This window comes from Poecilia mexicana, unplaced genomic scaffold (genome assembly GCF_051168715.1).
Source record: "Poecilia mexicana isolate PSO_F unplaced genomic scaffold, ASM5116871v1 scaffold_3, whole genome shotgun sequence".
NCBI classification, from domain to species: Eukaryota; Metazoa; Chordata; class Actinopteri; order Cyprinodontiformes; family Poeciliidae; genus Poecilia; species Poecilia mexicana.
Window position 1 is genome coordinate 25,843,274 of NW_028263372.1, and position 22,520 is coordinate 25,865,793.

The 22,520-nt window shown below is 36.0% G+C and overlaps 1 protein-coding gene across 1 annotated transcript in view; it reads left to right on the plus strand.

Moving 5' to 3' along the window:
• Window positions 1-22,520, plus strand: part of smyd3 (SET and MYND domain containing 3) — a 75,565-nt gene extending 53,045 nt beyond the window's left edge. The window contains exons 6-12 of the mRNA XM_015010426.2: window positions 5,634-5,701; window positions 10,688-10,790; window positions 11,399-11,509; window positions 14,789-14,876; window positions 15,251-15,425; window positions 21,305-21,413; window positions 22,005-22,520. Of these exons, the coding sequence (XP_014865912.2) occupies window positions 5,634-5,701; window positions 10,688-10,790; window positions 11,399-11,509; window positions 14,789-14,876; window positions 15,251-15,425; window positions 21,305-21,413; window positions 22,005-22,121 (771 nt within the window). The 3' untranslated portion in view covers window positions 22,122-22,520. The remainder of the gene's footprint in view (window positions 1-5,633; window positions 5,702-10,687; window positions 10,791-11,398; window positions 11,510-14,788; window positions 14,877-15,250; window positions 15,426-21,304; window positions 21,414-22,004) is intronic.

Below are 22,520 nucleotides of genomic sequence, written 5' to 3' on the forward strand. Positions count from 1 at the left end.
ATCTAGCTTTTTACTGCTCTAGCTGTTGTTATAAATAGACAGTTTTCTATTGTCCTTTAAGCATCTATAGAGAAATGTGAAATTTATGTTCACAAAACATAAAAAGGTTCAATGAGTGTTTTTTACTTGATTTTCCATCAGGTGCACAAGAGATTTATTATAGGTAGAAGGACCTTCATCATTAAAGTGATGAACTCCTGTCGTAAATGTGTGGAAAATCTTCGGGATGATCTTGAACATACCTCAGCATTTCCTATGGACACAATGTGAAGAATTTTACAGTTTTATCAGGAAACAAAACGTTAAAAAATAAAAATAAAAAAATAGAAACAACTTGGTTTAAAATCTCAAAAGCTGTATAATTTTTAAGTATAGCTGTATAATTTACTTATTGCTGTATGTGCAGCAATCAGCACATGATACAGTTTCACTGTAGAGAGATTTGCTGCTTAGGTCGAGTTAAAGTTCGACCCTCTTTGAATGCAGCATAACTAGACTAAAGACAGATATTTAAGGAGCTAACTTTCTCGTAAGAAGCAGGCTTGATGTGATGGAGAAAATTTGGGGGAGCTCATATTAAGTCAGTCATTTTTTTGAGACTGTTGTATGCTGAGCAAATGTCACTGAATAACAGAAATTATCTGTAAAGGTCCAACAACGATTCCAGTGTTAATAACTATTAGGACTGCAGCTAATGATTATTTTAGTAATTTAGTCATTCCATTGATTAGTCTGACAAGTAATTGATTAATTTGATGAAAAATTGCCACATTCTACAGATTTAGAAATGCATTAAAAGAACAACAGCTCAATTCTTGTTTAATCAAGAAAAATAATATATAATTAATTTGAACTGGGTGAAGCTAAAATTATGCCACTAAAGGACTTTTGGGTAAGACATACGGACAAAAGTGTTTTTTTATCTTAAATGTATGTTTATTTTGTACAATTTTGGTTTAAGTATTGCCTCAAATATGTCACGAAATGGCATTTTTTTGAGTTTGTGTACTCCAGGTGACAATTAATCAGTACCTAAATGAGTTGATGATTATTTCAATAATTTATTCATCACAGTTAATCTGATTAATTGTTTCAGACCTAATAAACTTTTGTGTAAATAACTGTCTAAATTAAAACTAACAGAAAAATAACTCTATTATTACATTATTATAAAGTTGTGTTTCATAGACTTTCACTTCTACAAATCAAAACTATCTCTTTTTGACATGACCGCTCAGCCTGTTTAATTCCTTAGTTTCTTTGTTAAGGTGTGGAAACACTTCTTGTTCTTCTATTGATTTTATTTCCAGCTTAGATTTCGCCATTTAGGGCTTTTTTCCAGCTCTACCTCTACTGTTGGTTTTTATGCTAATAATCCCAGCAGTCTTAAATTATTTTGTTTTCTCCATGCAGACTGATAATTCAATTGTTCTAAAAGAGAGCTGCATGTTTTCCATCACCCGAGGACGTGTCTTTTAGCATTGTTGTTTGCGGAGGAAGTAGCTCCTCATTAGTCCAGTTTGAGTTGGTTAAGTTTAATTTGTTGCAGTACTTTTCCAGTTGGAGCCTCTTTGGTTATTTCTTGAGGCCTGGCAGTAAATGTAATTGATGTTTTAAGCTTCAGCAGATCAAAACTTTAAATAAAACCTTTTTTTTTCTGGTTAATCCTGATTGCTGTACTGTAACACTTTATTTGATCTACTGTATCTCCTTGCATTGTCTTCCCTTCTTTTTTCGACACATATGATGAATATCTTAGTGAAAAACTGCATACCAGTGAAGTGTGTGTGGAAAGTGAAGGATTCAGTCAAACTTTGAATAAGTTGAGTGAAAACTTCTTGGCTCCCCTGGGGTCTGAGCGAACTTATGTTTGCTACAGCTGCAGATTTACATCAACTCATTGGATGACTTTTGGTTTTGATGTGAAAATGAGCCAGAGTGGAAAACATTTGTCGGTAGCTCACTGTAAATCCTAATCCTCCCACTGAATGTCTGCATTTTTCTCTTTATCTGTCAGCCTGAATGTTGAGTGAATACTAATGTAGCCAAAGTTTCAATGTTAAACCTGCGGAAAAACAGAAAAGCATGAAAATAAACGATAGTGGGTTTATTTTTTCACTTATTTATTTTAAACTTTCTCTTTGTAACTTCATTTTATATGTTAGGTTCTGCTGACTGTCAGAGTAAACTAGAAGCTAAATGTTATTTAATGTTTGAGATTGTACAGCCCATTTGAACAACTGGATCTGCGTAGAAACAGACCAGGGTTGTAATAGTTTTGGGTTTTTCATTATAGTTTAGTTTTATATTGTTTTTTTGTTTTTTTTGTCTAATTCAGCTTTAATTCATATTTAGAGTCTGTTAGTTTTTATTAGTTAAATCTTGTTTAGCTGTAGTTCAGTTTTTACCAATTGTAGGAGTAATTGTAGTTTTGTCATACTTTGGTTCCCTTTTATGTGCAGAATTCAAAAAGGTCAAAGTATTGTGATTGTGCATACATAGATTGCTAACAGCTCAGCAGAAGAAACCATTTTCAAAAAATGTATTCAATTATTGTTGAACAACCAGCTGACTCTGGTGTTTTATCCCAACTTTTTCTGTCACCATTTTGTGGGTTAGCGTAAACACCACCAGCAGAAATATGGAGTGCCGTAATTTGCCGGAAGCTGACGTAAACTGCTTGTGTAGGGAATAAAAAAAAATCAATTTCACATTAGCTCAAAAGGCTTATAAATAAGTTTATAAACATGAAAGTAAAGGACATTACTTCTATAATTTCATTATGTTTTAGTTTTATAAAAGCAAAGTGTAATTCAAGGTATTTATAGCTTTTCAACATTTATATCAGTTAACAAAAATGTTTTCTCAATATATGTTTATTTCATTAGCTTTAGTTAACTGCAATAATCTTGCATCACTATGATGTATAAACTGTAAGCAATGCGACTATTTTTTAGTATGACAGTAGCAGTATCATGTTAGGAGATTTTTTTTACCTGTGGCAGTGGCGCTGATAAAAAGTTGATAGGTAGGAAGATGGATGGAGCTTAAATAAGAGAATAACAGAAGGAAACTTGTTAAAAGCTGCAAAAGACCTGAGACTGGGTCAAAGGTTTACCTTTCAGCAGTACAACTGATTCTTTGCTCGTGACGTCACGCTTTTCAGAACTCCGCCCACTCCGCCATGATGGAGGTCATATTAACTAATGCGCTCCAGTAAAGCCTGTCAAAAAACAGACATCTGGAACCTAATATCGCATTTATTTAGTTGATTTCGCTGTAAAAAAAAATGGTCATAGGGCGCTGAGTGGTCGGCTGCACAAACAGACAAGGATAGAACTTGACATTTTATTGCGTAACTTTTAACGAGGAAAAATATGGCGGTGACTGATAGCAGCCGTTAATCATAATGACTGTCAGCTGCGGCGGTCTAACCGCGGATTTGCAGCGAACACTTTTTACAAGGTAAGAAGATTAACGTTAACATACTACTTTGATATACTTCATAAGCACATAAGTAAGTATGATTAGAAAGATATGAAACATTGCATTATGGAGAAGGTACGCGTCTAACCATTGGTAACCATGGAGACGATGCGGCACCGTCATGTAGTCTAGCATGTATGGAAAAAAACTGGTTAGCATCTCGTCTCTTAAGTCTGCTCTGGTGTAAGGTGAAACACTGTTTATGACACAGTGATATAAATCATGTGGTGTGAATTCAGGAAAAGTCGGTAATTTGATCAACACGTCAAAGGAAAACGGTATGATGAGTCGGTTTCTAAGCTAGCTATTTGCAACTTTTGTAAATATCGCCAGGTGTGTTACGTTCACAGACAAATTAGTTCGACTCGAACAGGTAGAAACTATAAATAAACTGGCAAAAACAACTTGGTAAAACAATTTCAGTTGCTCTGTGCAACACTGTCCCTCACTTCCAACGTCCATCATGGCGCCTCCAATGATTAAGTGACTGAGTCGAACAAGTTTCAATACATGGATAGTTTAGATCCATGTGTAACAATGGACCAGTCAAAGTCAGGAACTAAATCCAATCTTGATTCTTTCGTAAGACTTTAAACGTGATGTTCACAGATGTCGCCGATCCAATCTGACGGAGCTTGAGCTGCTTTCCAAAGAAGAATAAGTAAAAATGTCAGTCTGTGCTCATGGCTGTAATTACATTGAAATGTGTTTCTATGAACAAGTGACTCAGGTAGCCTGAATTGTGTTTGTTCAGAAATATATTTGTTATGTAAAACCAACAAAATGTTTCCACAGGAATCAAATTTCCAGACAGAGCAGGCTCTGTTTTCCCCCAGACAGTAAGAATCATCTTGAATTAGACAAGCTTAACCAGATGAAGCTAATGCAGTTTATTAGACTTTAATTAGATTTTTTGGCTGGATTTGATTTGTGCTGGAATAATCTACAATTCCTATACAATGTTCCACACTCTTACATAAGATTTTTTTTTCTGTTTTTCTTATTGCAATGCCCTGAGTGAATAAGTATTTTTTTTTTTACCTCAAAGGTGTTTTTATAGTTTTTATTATTTATTCTAATTTCTGGACTGTTACCCCCTTTCACATGGATGGTTGTCCAATTACTAAAATACCTTTGATTAGTATAGCTGATGAAAAATTGTGCTGTTATTCTTTGTTTTGCTTCTAAACACTGCAAAAACAAGTATGTGTGGTTGTTTCTAGTGCAAATATCTAAGTATGCTTGAAATAAGACAAAACTAACTTAAAAGTAACATTTCATCAAGAAATAAGAACTTGTTTTAATCAATAATTCCTTATTTTTTACAAAAAAGATTATTTCACTTACAACCAGACATTTTTCCCATGTCACAAGTGAAATAATCTGCCATTGGAACTAGTACTTTTTAGTCAATATTAGGGCTGTGTAATAATATCGATTTTGTGATATATATCGATATTTTCTTTCCTAGAAAAAAATCGATATTCATCCGCAAGTATCGTAACCTCCAACTGTCACCTTGCTCACTCACTGCTTGCTTCGCCAGGAGAGTGATTAGGTTCAGGCTTAGAGTGATTCCTTCAGATGTTAAGTGTCCAGGTTAAAAAGGTATCAAACTATTAAAAAGGTATCGCAGGGTACTTGGTGCACTTTATTTACTTTACAAATGCATGTAAGCTACAGTTTGTACTGTTTCAATTAAAATAAACATGTTTTCTGACCACTTCTTTGATTCATTTTGTCCAGCTGTCGACTTTAAGTCTGTGTCCATGTCCAACCAGAGCCAGGTATTGTGTAGTTGGTGCTTTTAATCAGTTTTTTAATCAGATACAAGTCAGTAATTCCTGATATTGACTTGTATCTTGCTGTAAAGTTACTTGTAAGTTAGTTGTTTTTTTCTTTTTTCTTTTTCAAAGTGTGAGATATTTTCACTTGAAACTAGAACAAATATAGTTTGTAAGATTTTGCGTTTTGGAGAGAAAAGGCTTTCTTCTGCTACTCAGAAATAACCTGAACACCTGCAAATCTGTATGCCAGTTTCATCTATGTGAGAATAACAAAAGATTAAAGTTATTTTGATACCCTGCAGTAGCTGATAATCACTTTCTCTCCTTTGTTTCATCCTTTTTCTCTGATTTCTTCTTAAGGTGACGTGTAATTGTTTCACCATCAGTGACGGGGAGCTGCAGGAGGTCGGAGTGGGGCTTTATCCAAGGTAACACTTTTTTTTTTTTTTTTTTACTCTTGCATATGCAATAATATTAGGGTTTGAAGCCCACAGAACTGAAAAAAATGTTTAATTAATTTTGGTATAGCTTGCCTCGCCCAGTCTTGTAACTTTGACTAGATTAAAATGCAGCTTGGAGATGCAGTTTTTGCCCCATCAGTCCTTCACCGCTGCGCACGTTCAAAGCCCTCGCAGCGCTTCCCGCTCTGTCCTGACACTTCTTTGAAGTCAGAAGCAAAGGGAGGGAAAAGAAGACTTGATTTTTTTATTTTTTTTTTAGCCCTTGTTAGGTGAAAACCTGGAGGAATATCATCACACAGTTTGGGCGACAGGAGTCAGCGTCTTTTGAGGGAAAATGAGATTTGACTGGAAGTGTTGTGTGAATGATGAAACGGTTGTTGTCTGGACTGTGAAAGTGAAAGATCCGTGCACAAACACACACAGCAAGCCGATATGCTCGGTAATCCCTTCCATTGCTTCCTGGGTGAACGGGGTGGGATTTGGCCTGTTGTTGTACATGCTGTTAGTGCTGCTACACACACATGGACACACGCACCAGTGCGGTCACTGACGCCGCAGGTATCCCAGCCAGTTTATCTGGCCGGCGTTGAGATGTCAGATGGTCGCAGTGGCATCAGTGAAGCTCAGCCAAGCCGCGTGTCTGGGTGTGATTTGTGCTGCTACTCATCCATAAATGATGGACTCGTTTGCAGGATGCTCCCCTGTCTATTCGTATTTTAGGTTGCCTAGCAACCGTGGGTTTGCTAAAGAAAGTCGGGGGATTATTCTTCCACGGCTGCACCTCAGTTCAGCTAGTCTCTTTATTTCTGTATTCTGGCTTTGTTGTACTTCAAAAACTACTTTTTCGCCTTTGGTTTACTTCTGGAAAATTTTATTCCCAGTATTGCTTCAGGGCCAGTTATCACACTGAACATATGATCTAAAAACTCTTGAGTGTTTATCGGGACTAAAGGTGCGTTTCCATTGCAGGATGCTAAACATTTACAAAACTTTTAAATATTAGCAGCATTTAGTTTCAATATTTTTCCCCCTTTATGCTCCTTGGCAGTTCAAATTTCCTGCTAACTTGAAATTTCATAACATGCTTTTTTTTTTCCTTGCAATTTTGTTTAATCTTAGATACCAATGTTAGTTATGACAAAGTTTCAATTAAATTAGTAAAATCCTGCAACTTTAGTTGAACTTGAAGGAATTTCACGTTTTCAGTGGAGATAAAGAAAAACTCTGTGTTAAAATGACTTTCCACACATTCTGTCAATAAATATAATCAGTGCAAACAGTAATTACAAAATAAAGGAAACTACAACACAAAAGAGTTTAAGAAACCATTAAATTAGCTAACAACAAAGTGAAATAAACAAATTGTGCAGTTTTAATATTTGGGAGTAAACAGGTAATTTAAGAGTACAAATAGGAAATGGGAAGAGATTAAATGTGAAATGGGACAAATTGATAAATTAGCATTTTGAATCATGACTCAAAAATAAAAGTAATTAAAGATAAATCTGGAACATACCACTTTATAACAAAAGGTAACAGATGTAATTCTGATTTTCTAGAACTTTTGAGGTTTTAACATATTTAAAATAGACGTGGGCTATCTTGGTACTGCAAGTGTTGCATGTGTCTTAACTCTGTTTAAATTTAAATAAACTTAAAATAAATGAAGATAAAGTGAGTCTGCTCTAACTTGTGAACTCGCGAGTTAAACCCTGTGAATCCACTCTGCAGAAACCTGCTAATGATGCAGCCTTTAAGTCCTGAGCGTTAGAGCATGGGAACATCTAAAACCTTCAGGACAGGCCGACGTCAAGGGCTGGCAGTCTCCACTCCTGATAAAAGGCTTGTATTTTAAATAACGTTACAGTTCTCTGCATGTTTTCCTGAGAAGTATCAGATGTATGGATCATATTCTCACTCTCCACCCCGCTACACAGCAACATTTGCTTTCACAGATACCGTTTATGTGAGTCGTTAGTCAATTAATCTAATTAGCATGCTAATGAGCTGCTCCCCTTCAAGATAAAAGCATCTTTCAGAGGGCTTGATGTCTAGTTGATATTCAACCTGCAACTTCTCCACTGTAGAGTAAAGCCAGGGGCGTTATTGATGGTTTTGCAAAGGCTGAACACGCATTCTTAATCTCATGCACCCATTGTTTCACTGAACATGATAAACGATAGCTGTGGTGACGGAGCGGGCTGTAAAAGCACACAGACCCCTTCAGTGTTTTATCCCAGCCATGTGTGCAGCGATATTAAATGTCTTTTTTCACGTTGTGCTGAGGGCTTCTTAATGAGAGTTAAATTCGCATCAAGCTGCAGGAGATATGCTCATCAGGTACAGATTTACAGTTGACTAAATACCCATTTCCAGACTTTTACTTGGGGTTTATGGTTAGGATTGTTGACACTTTCTGTTGATTGAGGTACTGCATAATGCTACCATTATTATATACTGTGTTGTTTTATTTGAATAAATTCAGGTAAAACTTATGCTTGATTCAAGCCTTTTTGTGCAGCAACTTTAGGAAATATTCTGCTCCGACATGCCAGAATCAAAAGGTTGAATTTCCTCTTCTGCAAATAATTCATGTGTGCTGAAACACTGATAAATCTAAAAGTTGCAGCAGAGCATCTGTTCATGGCTGGATTGGAGATATAACTGTACTTTGTGATAATATAAAATCAAAAATGTTTTCATGTATGCATTTGCATGAGATCAAAAACCTCCCTCTTAGTAGTTTATAATTAATGACCTACAGATGTATAAATATTTGTTCTGCCTAAAAATTTTATTTGTCTATTGTGGCATGAAATAGGCTTTATAAGGTTACAATTTTCCTTTTATATTTCGTTCTACTGGTGTAAATAGGAAAATCAAGTCAAGTAAAATTTGTGTTTTAGCAACAAGGCAAGTCAAAGTGCTTCAAACCATAAAACACAGCACAGTAGCCAATAATGGAACAAAAAATGAAAATAAAAAATGTGTGATAATATATTGACCCTGATGAGCACGTGACGTCACTCTCTTCGAAACTCGGCCTGCTCTGCCATGATGGACGTCAAAAACCGATGCGCTACCAGGTATGCGTCAGAAAACGCACACCTGGTAGCCAATATAGCTTTTATTAAGTTGATTTCGCAGTATAAATTGTCATAGGATGCTGCAGAGTCGAATTCACAAACAGACAAGGATAGAAACCAAACTTGTCATTTTATTGCGTAACTTCTAACGAGGAAAGGTTTGGAGGTGACGGATAGCAGCCATCAGTCGTAATGACTGGCAGCCCTCGGTATAACCGTGGATTCGCAGCAAACCCTTTTTACAAGGTAAGAAGATTAACGACCATATACTTTATACTTAAGTATGATCAGAAAATATCAAATATCGCATTACGGAGAAGGTACGTGGCTAACCGTTGGTAACCATGGAAACAGTGCCCTACCGTCAGGTAGCTTAACGTATGGAAAAAACTGGTTAACATCTAATCTTTTGTAAATTTTTAAGGCTTTTTCGGTGTAAACAGGAACGCTGTTTATGACTTAATGATTTAAATTATGTGGTGTGAAATCGGGCAAAGTCGGTAATTTTGATCAACAAATTATGGCATGGGTCGGTTTCTAAGCTAGCTGTTTTATAAATACCGCCGTCTCTGAGCCACGACCATTTGTGTTACGCTCACAGACAAATTATTTCCACTCGAACAAGTAGAAGCCATGAATAAACTGACAAAAATATCTTTGGAAAAACATTTCAGTCGCTCAGTTCAATACTCCCGATCCTTTCCGACGTCCATCACGACGCCTTGAGTGATTAAGCAAAGAGTCAGTAGAAAACAAAAATCACCTCTGAGAAGTTCATTTTAAAAATGTTTTTAAATAATTTTTTTATTGAATCAAGTAGAAAGTGTAAAAATAAAAATTGGGCAAACCAGTTTAAAGACAATAAAATAAACCACATTTTTTATGAACCTTTGATAACTGTCAGCCTTATTATTTGCATCAGAAATGCTGATGGAAATCCCATAATTGCTGTCAAAAGAAGAAAGATATCACTAGAATATAGGTCTGGGAAATGAAATAAACTGGTTTTGACACAGGCTGAGAATCTATTGTTGTTTTTGTTTGTCTGTGAGATGCAGGAAGTCTGACAGGAAGAAATAAAGAGTGGGATTTGTTGTGACAGAAGCAGAGGGCTTAATTTATCACTCTGTGCTTCTGTTTGATTTAGGAGTCACTTTTTAAAGGATTTTTATAAATGCAGTGTCAAACTTGCATTTCTCCTTTTATGGTACAATTAAGAAAATGTTAAGCTTCTCCGCTGATATGTTAAATCATCTATTAGTTAAAACATTTAATGGTTAATCAGAGCAGACCTACTTTAGCTGTTTCAAGCAGTAAAACATCTTTTTGATATTCTGTTCATAGGAATTTTAATTATAAGTTAAAGTTTTAAATACATCTGTTTGAAAATGCTTTTAGTTCTAGTTTAAAATATATATTTAATAAAATAAATGCTGAAATACACTCCCTTTTTCATCCAAAAGGGAAAATATTAAGACCTGGCATACCAGTAGGTATAAATAATGACCCATAGACAGATTTAAATGAGATATCCTTGATGCAGTAAAATTAATGTAATTCTTACAGTCACTTAAATATTCTCTATTTTTAATTATTTTTTAACATGTATTTAGTGAAGTTTTTGTACTTTAACTTTATTTTTTTTGAAAGTCGCTGCTTGTATTTTCCCTATAGGTGCTATGATGTACTTTTTAAGTATAACTTTTTAATCTCATGTATTGTACAGTTTGTATGCGATTATCATAATAATTGTGGTCTTTCCCCTGACTTTCTCCTCTTTTTCTTTATTGCTCTTTTGTGATCGTCTTCCTGTTTTACCTGCTCCTCTTGCTCTGCTGTCCTCTCTTCTTCTTCTCAACTGTCTCAGTTTATCCCTGTTGAATCATGACTGTCGGCCAAACTGTGTGATGGTGTTTGAGGGTGAGCGGCTGCAGCTCCGAGCCGTCCAGGATATTCGCCCTAAAGACGAGGTAAGGCGAAGAAAATTCATCCTATATTTATACACCATGAACAACGTGGAACAAGATCTTCTTTTATGTTTTCTCTCTATAGCAACATTTATTATATTTAATTTACTGTTTTCCCAATTTTTAGTTTTTTCTTGAGTGATGCATCATCTGAAAATAACATCCACTGAATCCACATAAACTGAATTTTATTGCACAGGTACTAAAAATCTCAATAGAAGCGCAATAAACTTTATTAATCCTAGTGAAACATCTCTGTAGCACAAGCAGGATGACAGCTTCTAACACGGCTGTGTTTCTCCATTTTTTTTTCCCATCATCCCTTGTGACTGTGTAATGAGATGCATTGTGACTAAATATAATGAGATTCATCCCTGCCATCTGGACTTAGACTTTCACACATCCACACACACACATAGTGCCACAGCAAAAAATTCATCCATGCACAGTTTCACTCAAATTCATCTGTTTTTTTTATCCGTCTTCACAGAATCACACTTAATTGTGCTCTGCATTATCACAAAATATTCAAAAGTGCTATGAAAGCAGACACTTTCGCTTTCACATTCAAAAAGTGTGACTTTGAGTGTCATGTCCTCTCCTGTGTCTAGTTAACGATAAGTTATATTGAGACTTTGTCCCTGACTGAAGAGCGGCAGAAGCAGCTGGAGGAGCAGTACCACTTCGTCTGCCACTGCCAAAGATGCAACTCAAAAAAAGAGGTGAGGATGAACAGAAACCTTTAAAATGACTGGAAACGTTTTACTATTTTCATCCTCAGTCCAAATAAATGTTATGTTATTGCATTAAAACATACTGATAAAAAACAAAACAAAAATCACTCTATTCTTAAAACAAAATCAGAGAAAGCAGCGATTTGTTTGTGTGGGTGAATCTTTATAGAAATGGTTTGTGGGGATTTTTTTTGCTGCTTTTTTATTCTGTATTTATTCTGCAAAACGTCTGGAAAGTTCTTTTAAATCAAGGCTAAAACCCTGTTTGTTTAGAACTGCCTTTCATTAAAATGAATGATGTTCTAGTTATTATATAGTCTTTCTTCAAGCTTACTAATTTCCTTTATTTTATCCACTGGAATATATATATATTTTTTGTTGCTTTTGTTGTCATTGTGTCCTTGAATTGCCTTGTTGCTAAAATGTGCTATAAAAATAAACTTGCCTTGATTCAATACCTACTTAGAGCAGGATCCATTGAAGATTGTTTCATATTGTTTTGTATGGCAAATGTATTTTAGAGATTTGAAACCCATAAATATTACATTACAAAATATAAATAAATGATAACTGACCTTCCTATTGTTTTGTTTAGCTGGAAAGTAACAACCTTTGTAGTCAAAACAGGAAGTTAGTTCCATATATGGATTAGCAGTGTCTAATGCACATTTGTTGCAAATAGGACATTTACTGTTTTAAAAATACCTTTTTAATGGGAATATCAGACATATGTGAAGCTTTTAACTGGCAACAGAGGTAAAGGATGCTGCAAAAATCAACAATGTGAAAGAAAACAGGATCTTTTGTCCTGTTAATGCAACTTTGTGTCAACATGCCTCATGAGTCCTTTCTAACTAATGGAGGAAGACATTACAAATAGTTTTTACAAATAGTTCCAATGTGTTTGTCAGCATAGCATGGATTTATGGCGCATCTTGAGCCTAAAACTGGAATTAATAGTGGAATCAGCAGGGGGCGCTGTGTCTGTCAGGAGACAGGATAGATGTCGATTGGTTCATGTAGATTCACAATATTCTTTAATGCTCCCACAAAACGCAGCAGCACAACATTTTGGCATTTTTCTAGCAAAGTAAACAAGAAATGACACATAAAGATATGTTTTTCCGAATGCCAATGAAAACAATCGTAATATCTTCATATGTCATACTGTGCAGACAAAGCAGGTTTTGTCCTCCTGCAAGGTCATTCTTTAAATATGAGAAGATTCAAAATTTATTTATTTTTGCCCAGACTATCAAAACTTTGGAAGTATGTTGATTTTATTTGTTTCTGTTCAATTTTTTTTATTTTTTATTTGTGACCTTTAAACTTCTTGAAAAGTTGTGGAGACTTGGAGTTGTTTAAGCCTTTTCGAAATGTGCTTTTGTTTACTCTCTCTAGATCTGAGCTCATCTCCCACAGGAGAAAATTTCCAAACTTTAATGTCTCTGAATGCAAACATTTGTATTTCAAAAAGAAAAAAAAGTTTCTCTTTTAAATTACCACAAATGATAATGATATTGTTGTGGACGATAAATTGGTAACAGTGTATAGACACGTGATCAATATGAATGGATACAGTTTAAACAAGGACGGTGGAATCAACTAACTCACTCACTCTCTGGTTACCTAGCAACTCACTACTTCTTTGGTTACCTAGCAACAACATGTTGAGTAACTGGCAAAGCAGCAGGTTAAGGTTTTGCCACCGTGCCCCATAACTGCTTAAAAACAAAACAAAGGAGTGGAGTGAAAACTGTGGATAAGAGAGACAGGCTCAGTTTGGCAGGATTTTAGATATTTAATATAAAAAAAATACCTAATTAATAATTATCGATATCGACCGATATGAAACGCTTATATCATGATAGGTCTTTCAGCCATATCATCTGGTCCTAATTGTCTTTTTTTTTCAGCTGAACTAAACCTGATGATGATATATTGATTAAATGGATGGGCTAAATGTTTTCAGAAGTTAAAACACACCCATGTGTGTTCCTCCATCCTCCTTCTCCTGCCTTCACACACATTTACTCTGCTGCTCAGACAGCGTATCGGTGCACAACGTGTCTCGGTGTACCCTCTCCTGTCCTTCTCTCCTCTTCCCTCCTTCACTCTGACATGCTTTCTTATCTCCTGCTGTCCTCCTCTTCTTCTCTGTCACTCTGTCACGCTCCACCTCTCTACGCCCTCCCTCTGTCTGCCTGGCCACCTACTGAAAAATGAGAAAATTATCTTGTCTTTCAGCTGCACTTTTCTTTTCCATCCATCTATGCCGGTTTCGTCTTCCTGCCCTGATTTCGCAGCGTTTCCGTCCAACTCTGCCTGTTTACTTTCTCCCACTCTTTCTCTTTTTGTTTCTCCTTTCACTTTTGCCTTTGATGTCTCTATTCTAGGATTTAAATGACATTTCCCATACACACAAGAAGTGCTGTGCCTCTTTATTCTTTTGTGTGTGTGTGAGTCGGTTGGGTTCTGCCACAATGGCTTTATTTTATTCAACTAACCCTTTGTTGTAGTGCAACACAGACGCTGTGTGTTATTTCAGTTGCTTTAATCTGACGACCAGCTGCACATTTGTGACCTGAAGTTATCATGGCAACATAGGCGACATGAAGGCAGAGGAGTGCTTTTGTAAGATCATATTACAAATTTAGTAAAATATTTGGCATGAAGTTAAGTTTTGAATTTGTTCTTTAAAGTGCCTTGAATACATCTTGAATTTTGCCGCAATTTGTTTCATTGCAACCACAAAATTTGATGTACATTTCTGTTTTTTTTTTACTCCTTAACCAGAGGATTTGGATAATTAATGTTCGCAGCTATAAGCTTGGAAGAAATTTTTATTTCTTGTCTTGTGAAGTTGATGGAAACTTTACAGAAGAGACCTCAAAATATGGTTCAGCAAAGTACTTGACTCTATGGGACCAAAAACAAATGAATGTAATGTAAATGAAAAATCTAAAAAATAATGTCTCTTTTCCTTCCACCTTACAACCATGTGCTTCTTTGTGTCGTTTTATCACATAAAATCCCAATAAAATACACTGAAGTTAGTGTAACGTGGGAAAATGTGAAAAAGTTAACAGCATGAATACTTTTCCTCAGCACTCTATGATTATTAGCCCCAGAAATATACAACTTAAACTGATCCAATTTCCTGTTTTTACTTTTTTTCTCTGGTGGTCAGTGAGTTTGCAGCGACCTCTAAGATCGTTCCAGACCAAGATATCTGGTTAGTTTTTATATTGTTTTCCTGTGATTCAGGAGGGATTCATTCTGTCGGGGGAAGAAGAAAAGTGGCAGCAGCTGAAGGTGGCGCTACCGAGTCTGGAAGGACTGAAAACCGAGTCCAGTATCCTTTCCCTCCATTTTCCACCACAGAAACGTCGGATTCCCAGTAACTGTAATCAAGTCTTGATAATTATTCTTTGTAGACATCTGCTGACTTTACAATAACTACAGTGTTTGGTCATGTTGGCATTTTAGAAACATTTTGTAGTCAATATGAAAGCTTAACATGACTAATTCGCCACAATCATAAATCATATTCAGATGTTCGTTGGGGTGTAAATATTTATATATCCTGAATTTTTTTTTTTTTTTATAATTGCCAATTAAGTGTGTGACTTTTCTTTTGTATCTGTAAATCAACACATAATGCCTGCAGACATATTTACATAAAACTTTGAGGATTGTTGTTCCTCTTCCTTAATTCTTGCCCTGTAGATTGGCCGGCGTTGTTGGAGAGCTGCAGTAACCTGCTGTCAGCTGCTGGAGCTGAACTTCCTGATGAAAATCTGTACAAGCTGAGGGTCACAGACATGGCTTTAGATGCTGCTGTTCAGCTGGGGCAGTGGGAGGAGGCTCTGACATACGGCAAGCAGACACTTCCAGCTTACAGGTGAGTTATAATTCTTTAGAAAATCTCCGTTACATAAAGCATGTTTGAATCCAATGACTATATGTTAAGGTTTTAAAGGAGAAAATCATATTTGGCCTCGTAATCTTTGTATTGTAACCTCTGATTTTAAATAATCATTTTACAGATTTCTGACGATTTCGTTTACTGGGTTTAAACTTTTAATATGCTGACTGTGACTCTTACAGTGATTTATGATGATCATTTAGTTGGGGCTGGTGTTGGAGGCATTAAATATAAAACAGTTTGCATTGTGCCATGAATGCAAATCATTAGAGTTCACGGTAATGAATGTCTGGCGTGCTAATGAACATTTTTATTTAATAAACTACTCAAGATTATGGCATTAGCAGTTGTAAATACAGCATATTTTATGCACAGCAGCAGTCAAATTGCTGAATTAGACCATAAATAACTTCAGCTCTACAAATTAGTCTTACAGCTTTTAAGTATTTTGTGCCATATTTCTAAATTGTCTGGCATCTGGCTTTCATTTTTATCCTGGCGGTAGGAAAAAAGCAATAATAGGAAAAGCTGCCAGGGTCTCCATCCAACATCTGTAACACCTCACATGGGTTTATACGCTAAATTGAACTAAAAGTAATTCTATATGTTTTCACATTGCTCTGCTCAGAGACAGAGATCATAAAGCACAGTAACAGTACAACAGAGAGATGATGATGGAGCGGTGCCACGCCTCATATGTAATAAACGTCAGCTCCAAATGATGGCTGCGAAGAAATTATGTCTCGATTTGTTCAGTGCCCTTAACCTGATTTGTCCATCTTCTTCCCTGGATCATTGGATTGTGTGACAGGTGGGAAATATAAAAAGGTAGGAGAGAATGTGAGGGATAAGCATTTCTAAACGTAAAAATGTCAGTATCACGGAAAATATTTCATTGAATTAACTTCTTTTTTGATTAACTTTTTTTTGCTTGAAGTTAAAAATATAGAAATTTAAATATGTGGACATCCTAGAAGTACCTGAGGTGAATTATTGTCTGATTTGATATGTACAACCCTCACACACCTCTGCATCCTTGTTTCTGCAGTGCGGTATGTTCCCTCTCAGCCTTCCACCTCTTATGCACTTTCCTTTGTGTGTGTGTGAGACTAATTGATCTTGTGTGAAGGGCAGAGCTCCAGTGGCACAGCCGTGCTCTCGCTCACACCAGCAACAACGAACCACAGGAGAGAAACCACAACACAGCTTATAAATAAATAAGCAGACTCCGAGCTGCAGAAAGAAATAGTGGCTGTGGTGAGAAGAAAGGGGATCTGGGTAATTTAAAAAACATGGCTTTCTTCTTGCTCCTCCCTAAAGGCCAGATTTGTGGAGTCCATGACTAACATCTGCCCTGTTATCAGATTTAACCACCTGAGCTGGAGATGTCTACAGCTCCTCCAGAGCTGATGTGGGCATAATCAGATGAGGGAGTGAACAGAGCTTTTATCTTATCTTATAATTTACACTTTTTTTGTACTTCCATTTTGGTCTTTAAGAAACCCACCCAGCTGTTTTTTTGGTTTCTGGAAAATGAGCCATTTCAAAAACCTCCGGCACGTTTGGTCAGCTGGCTTTGCCACTGTATGCGCTGTATAATGGCTGCTGGAAAAGACAAGTGGTTTGTTAATGACTTCCAGAGTTTTTTAGCACATAAATATGCTGAAGAAAGTTTTCACATATTAATGAAAGGTTATTTTGGGTATATTTTCTTGTTGTGTCTGACAACATGGCAAAAACACAATTTTTTACCAAGCAGTTTTTTGTCCAGTTTCCAGTGCAAATACCTTAGTCCACTTTAAATATGAAAAAATTACAAGTAATTTTTCAGCATGGCATAAGCTTGTCTTTCGTCAGTAATTCCTTAATATTGATGAAAAAGTTCTAGTTCTAAGTGAAATACTTTTCCAGTGAAACAAGAGATTTTTTCCATTTTATAAGAGAAATAATCTGACAATGGAACTAGTACTTTTTCATCAACATTAAGTAATAATTTTCTTAAAACAAGCTCCCATTTATTGCTGAAAAGTTACCTGGAAGTTAGCTTTCCTATTTCAAGTGTGCTAAGATATTTGCACTAGAAACTTTAAACATAAAAAATTGTCAGATTTTCTGTTCTTGCATTGTACAATCTTCGACTTCAAGGATGATTATTTCTTCAACAATGAACTATTTTCATTACAAGACACTAACATGTATCCAGATTAGTTTAATTTAAAATGTTATATGTGTGGCACAAAAATAACTACTGCAGTTTGTGCAAAAACCTGCTTCTTTTTCCCATTAAGAGATCTGTGATATTTAAATGCACAGCCTGAATTTGTTCTGCAGAGCAAAACCTTGATATTAAAGATCTGAACTGATTCCAAAGAGGAAACGTTACCTGAAAGGTTTGCTGTACAAATTACAAACCAATCCACTGAGCAGTGAGGGATTTTCAAAGCTTAAGGGAAATGATAAAAAAACTTTTTTCCTTAAAACGTTAAAGATTCATAACTAAAGAGGTATGTGGAGGAAGATTTGGGATTTTTCAAGCCCTCTTGAGTTTAATAAAAAAAAGAGTTTGAACTTCCTTGATAAAATCTCTGCCATGAACCTGTGGAGGTTTAGGGAAGCTTTAGTGGAAGACAGAAAACTCACCTGGGTTAACAGAGCGGAGAGAAACTGATTGCATGCGTAAATAAGCACCAAAACACTGAAAATAATGTTTTGCAAGGAAGGGAGGCCACAATGAATGTAAAATAATGAAAAACAAGAAGTGGGGAGATTCTGGCGAATGAGTGGGAGGAGGAAACTCCGCGTTCATTTCTGCTCTTCCTCTGGGCTGAAAGTAGCTGCAGGAGCTCTCCACGTCTCTCTTTCTCCTCTCCTTCCTCTCACTCTGCATTCCTTTCTTCCCTCACTCTTACAGCAAGTGCTTTCCCAATTTTTATTTCCCAGCCTGTGATGTATAGAGAGGTTATTCCCTGCGAATAATGCACACCTGCTGCAGGCTGTGCAAGCCAGGCTCATCAAACGTCTCTATTCTTCCCATATTTTACTGGCATAGATGCGCTCATACACGCTTTCATGAATCATGAATATGTAATGCATACACCTGCATTTGTAAGAAAAATTTATGTATAAAAGTATAGCTTTCATATAGAGCTAAGGCAATATACTGTGGTAGGATCTGGTGCCTTAATGTTTTTTACTTTTTGTGCCTTCTGTCTCTGTGTAAACATGAATTGTTGCATCCAGCTGCAGTTGTTTCAGGGCAAAAATGTGTAACTCAACTCTTCATTAACATTCAGCTGGATTATGAATATAAATGTTAGCCTAGCATTCACAAAAGCCTCAGTAGAATTTCAGTCTTTGTAAGCCTGCCTGTGAAATTATATAAAATGTAAGCTCTCACTTCTGCTCCGTTCTCTGGTGGAAACAATCATGTTTCATGCAAACTGAGGTCTAATAATGAATTGTATTACTGTTGTATGTTAGGTTTCATTGTACCTCATGAGATTTTGCCTAATTGTAACATTAATTTGTCTGTGGAAAACCAAGGACTAAACATCAGATGTGATTTAAAGCTCATGGAAGTCATCTGTTATCATACTAATAAACACGGGGTTCTAAGTTTGCTCATTTGTGGAAGAAAGTAGGAGTGAAGTGATGTAATGTTGAATAAAAAATGCATCTCTGAAGAATGCTGTGGTTTTCCTCTCCTTCGTTTTTGTCCTCAGTAAGGCGGTTTATGCTTCGCTCCCCTATAAAAACAGCAGGGTGTGAATCTTTCAGCTCTAAACAAGCACCTAATTAGTTCCCCTGCATTCGCTTTAAAATGCTACACTTTCCACAACTATTAATTTCTATTCCTCTCTCTCTTATTGCTGAAAGCTATGGTTTTCTAACCAGCTTTCCGTACTTGTCTTCAGTTTATTCTCACTGGAAAAGAAAATTAGGTGAAAAGTCAGGAGACGCCAAGTTAATGAAATTATTTTAATAGCCTTTTGGTTGCAAAAGCAAAAATGAAATCTAATTGGAAAGTGGACCTCGTGTGCATGTTTGCGTTTTTGCGCTAACCAGAATCAACAGATTGATAATTAAATCAATATTGCAACTTGTTATTATTCATGGAGGACTAATGCTGTTGGCTTTGAAACTGAATTCTCTGCTTAACTAATCGCTTTTAACCACAGGACTGGGGTCCACCCCTGTAATTGGGCAGCATGTCGGCTGGTTGTTTAGTTGAGCTTTACGGGGTGAACAAATGGGCAATTAGCACCGAGAGGGAAAAACAAAAACTAGCTTAGAAAATAATCAGAGTAGCCACAGAGTAATAGCTTATTCAGGTTGTGGCCTCCTCGTTTTAATTAACTTGGATTTTTACTTGACATTAATTGCTTTTTGTTCTAAAATTCGATGCGACTGAGAGCATATTGAAGCAGTCTGACAAATAAACCAAGTTAATTTGGGGGAAGTGGACTCGTATTGACCCTATGCGTGCATCCTCCTATAATAATGATGCTGGCTGTTGACTGAAAGATGGAGAGGCTGCGCCTGAAATTCAAATTTGAGAATATAAATGAAGGAGGATTTAGACTTTGCTGCTGAACATTTTAATGCCATCATACAGGTTAGTCTTAAATGATTTTTTTACAGTGTGTGTAATCAAATTAAGATTAAATGGAGTAAAGGTTTGAGAAGTTGAAGAACATCAGCATCTTGAAACCCTGAAGCCTGAAAGCAAAACCAAAAAAAATAAACTAGTAAAGGCGAAAGACACTTAAGGCAGGAAGATGGAGTTTAAAACATAGTTTGGTATAGGAAAGGTTTTTAAAAACCAACATTGAAAGCTGTTTCCCAATAGTTGCTTGTGTGTGTTCATGTTGCAGAACAAACATGAAGCTCCTCTGGCTGATTCTCAAGGCTGGCCGTCTTCCTCACTGACGCAGCTGCTCTGGTTTTTAAGCAGGTTTTTTTCCCCCCTTTGGGTAAATTGGCCTTTTTAATCTGGCTGAACTGGGATAACTGGAGAGCGATGCTTCAGGTCTGATTGGATGGAGATACTTGTCTTGTCGGGATAATATCTATCATTTAGTGAAGTGTTTTCTAAAGACCATAAAATTCAATTTATGAAGCCATAACGTAGGGAAAATTTTGTGACAAGAAAAACTGGAACAGTAGTTTTGGCTTTGAGTCTAATGTTGGTTAAGATTTAATATTTTAGATGCTCGTTGTCCACATGAATAGAAATAATAAAAAATATGAATATACAGTTCAAACCTGATGTTAACATCTATCAATATTAATTTTATCAATATTGGAATTACACAGAATTGCTTGGATGCAAAAAGTGTCAAGCCTTTCTGTTGTCTACTCATAAAGAAAAATGTCTGAAGAAAGTGTGTTAATTATAATCAATCGTGTCATTGTTATGCTTGGAAGTAGCTTTGTAATTAAATATATTTCTGATATGCAGCCCTGCAGAAAACTCCACACTTATAACAAAAACTGAACATGGGACAAATTGAAAAACCAGATAAACATGTTTATTCAGAAGGTTGTAGAAGTTTAAAAGTGTAACTTTATTGCACATAATGTATGATTTTAATTCTGCTTAAATACAACACATTTATTTGCACACAGCACATTTCAGATCGCTCTGCTGTTTGGAAACCTTTTGCTTGGAACCATTTCTGCCCATCCCGAGTCCGCAGACTCTGATGAGAGATTTCTGTTGCTTTGAGCAAAAGCCAGACTTTCAATTAAGCTCAAGAATGACCTCTAATCCTCAGAGAAAAGTAACAAAAACTACATAAATACAGAGATAACTGAGCTGAAGGTAAATTGTCTTCTGTCTGTCGTTTCTGCAGGTTGTTCTACCCTGATCCTCATCCAGTTCATGGAGTTCAGCTGATGAGAGTGGGGAAGCTGCAGCATCACCTGGAGCACCTGGAGGACGCTTTGGACACTTTCAAAGAGGTTTCTAGATTCTGCTCTGTTTTTACAGTGTTTCTTATTGTTGTGTCATTTATTCCACATGTCTAAAGTTTTTATTAATTGTCAAATTGTGATGTTTTTGTATCATTGCATTTTCTCAATACAAAGATCATAACTCCTAACAAAGAATGGTATATTTGAAATTCATTTCATAAGTATAAAAGTATATTTTGCACCATGTACTTGTAGTGTACTAGAAATTATACTAATTTAATACTTCTTTGAACTAAACTGGGGCAGATTATTTCACTTATAACAAGACACTTTTTCCTTGTTATAAGTGAAAACATCTGCCTAAATATTAAGGGATTTTTTTACTTAAAACAACTCTATGTCACTGAACAGTTACTTGGTGAGATTTTGCGTTTTTGCCGTGAAGGCTATTCTATAGTAATATGCACTCTAATATCAATGTACAAGTTTGAGTCTTACTAATATACTTAGTACTTAGACTTTTATGTAAAATATGGTTTGTAAAAATTAATCTTACATTGCATAGTTTCATTTTAGTATAACTTGAGTTCGGTACGCTTGATAAACTATTGTTTGCTAATGTTTTCCCACTTCCTCCAGGCTTTTATAATCATGAGGATGACTCATGGTGATGATCATCCCCTGACCTCTGACCTGAGGATGAAGATGGAGGAATGTCGTCTGGAGATGGATACGCAGCAGTCTGGCAGACATTAAGACAGACTATGGACTGATATAAACATTAAACATACTTTAAAAGTTTGTATTTCTGGAGATTTTACATTTTTACATTTTTTTATAGGTGTATTACGATGTATCACATTACATTTTACTGCAGTTTAATGGCTGTTTTATAGGTCGATTTGAGGTCTTTACTATCTCTTTATTAAAGACCTACTGGTATTGATGGCGGCTGAATTTACCTACATTATGTGGTCAGCAAACCTCTTCTTGTGGTTTATCGCAATAAAATAAAAGAGGAATCCATCAAAAGTGTCCTAATAATCGTAAACACATTGGATTCTTGGCAAACACAAGAAGATCTGGATGTTCTTTTAAAGGTAATGTAAAACCACACAATAAAATCTAACTAATAAAGCAAATTCTGAAAGCGCA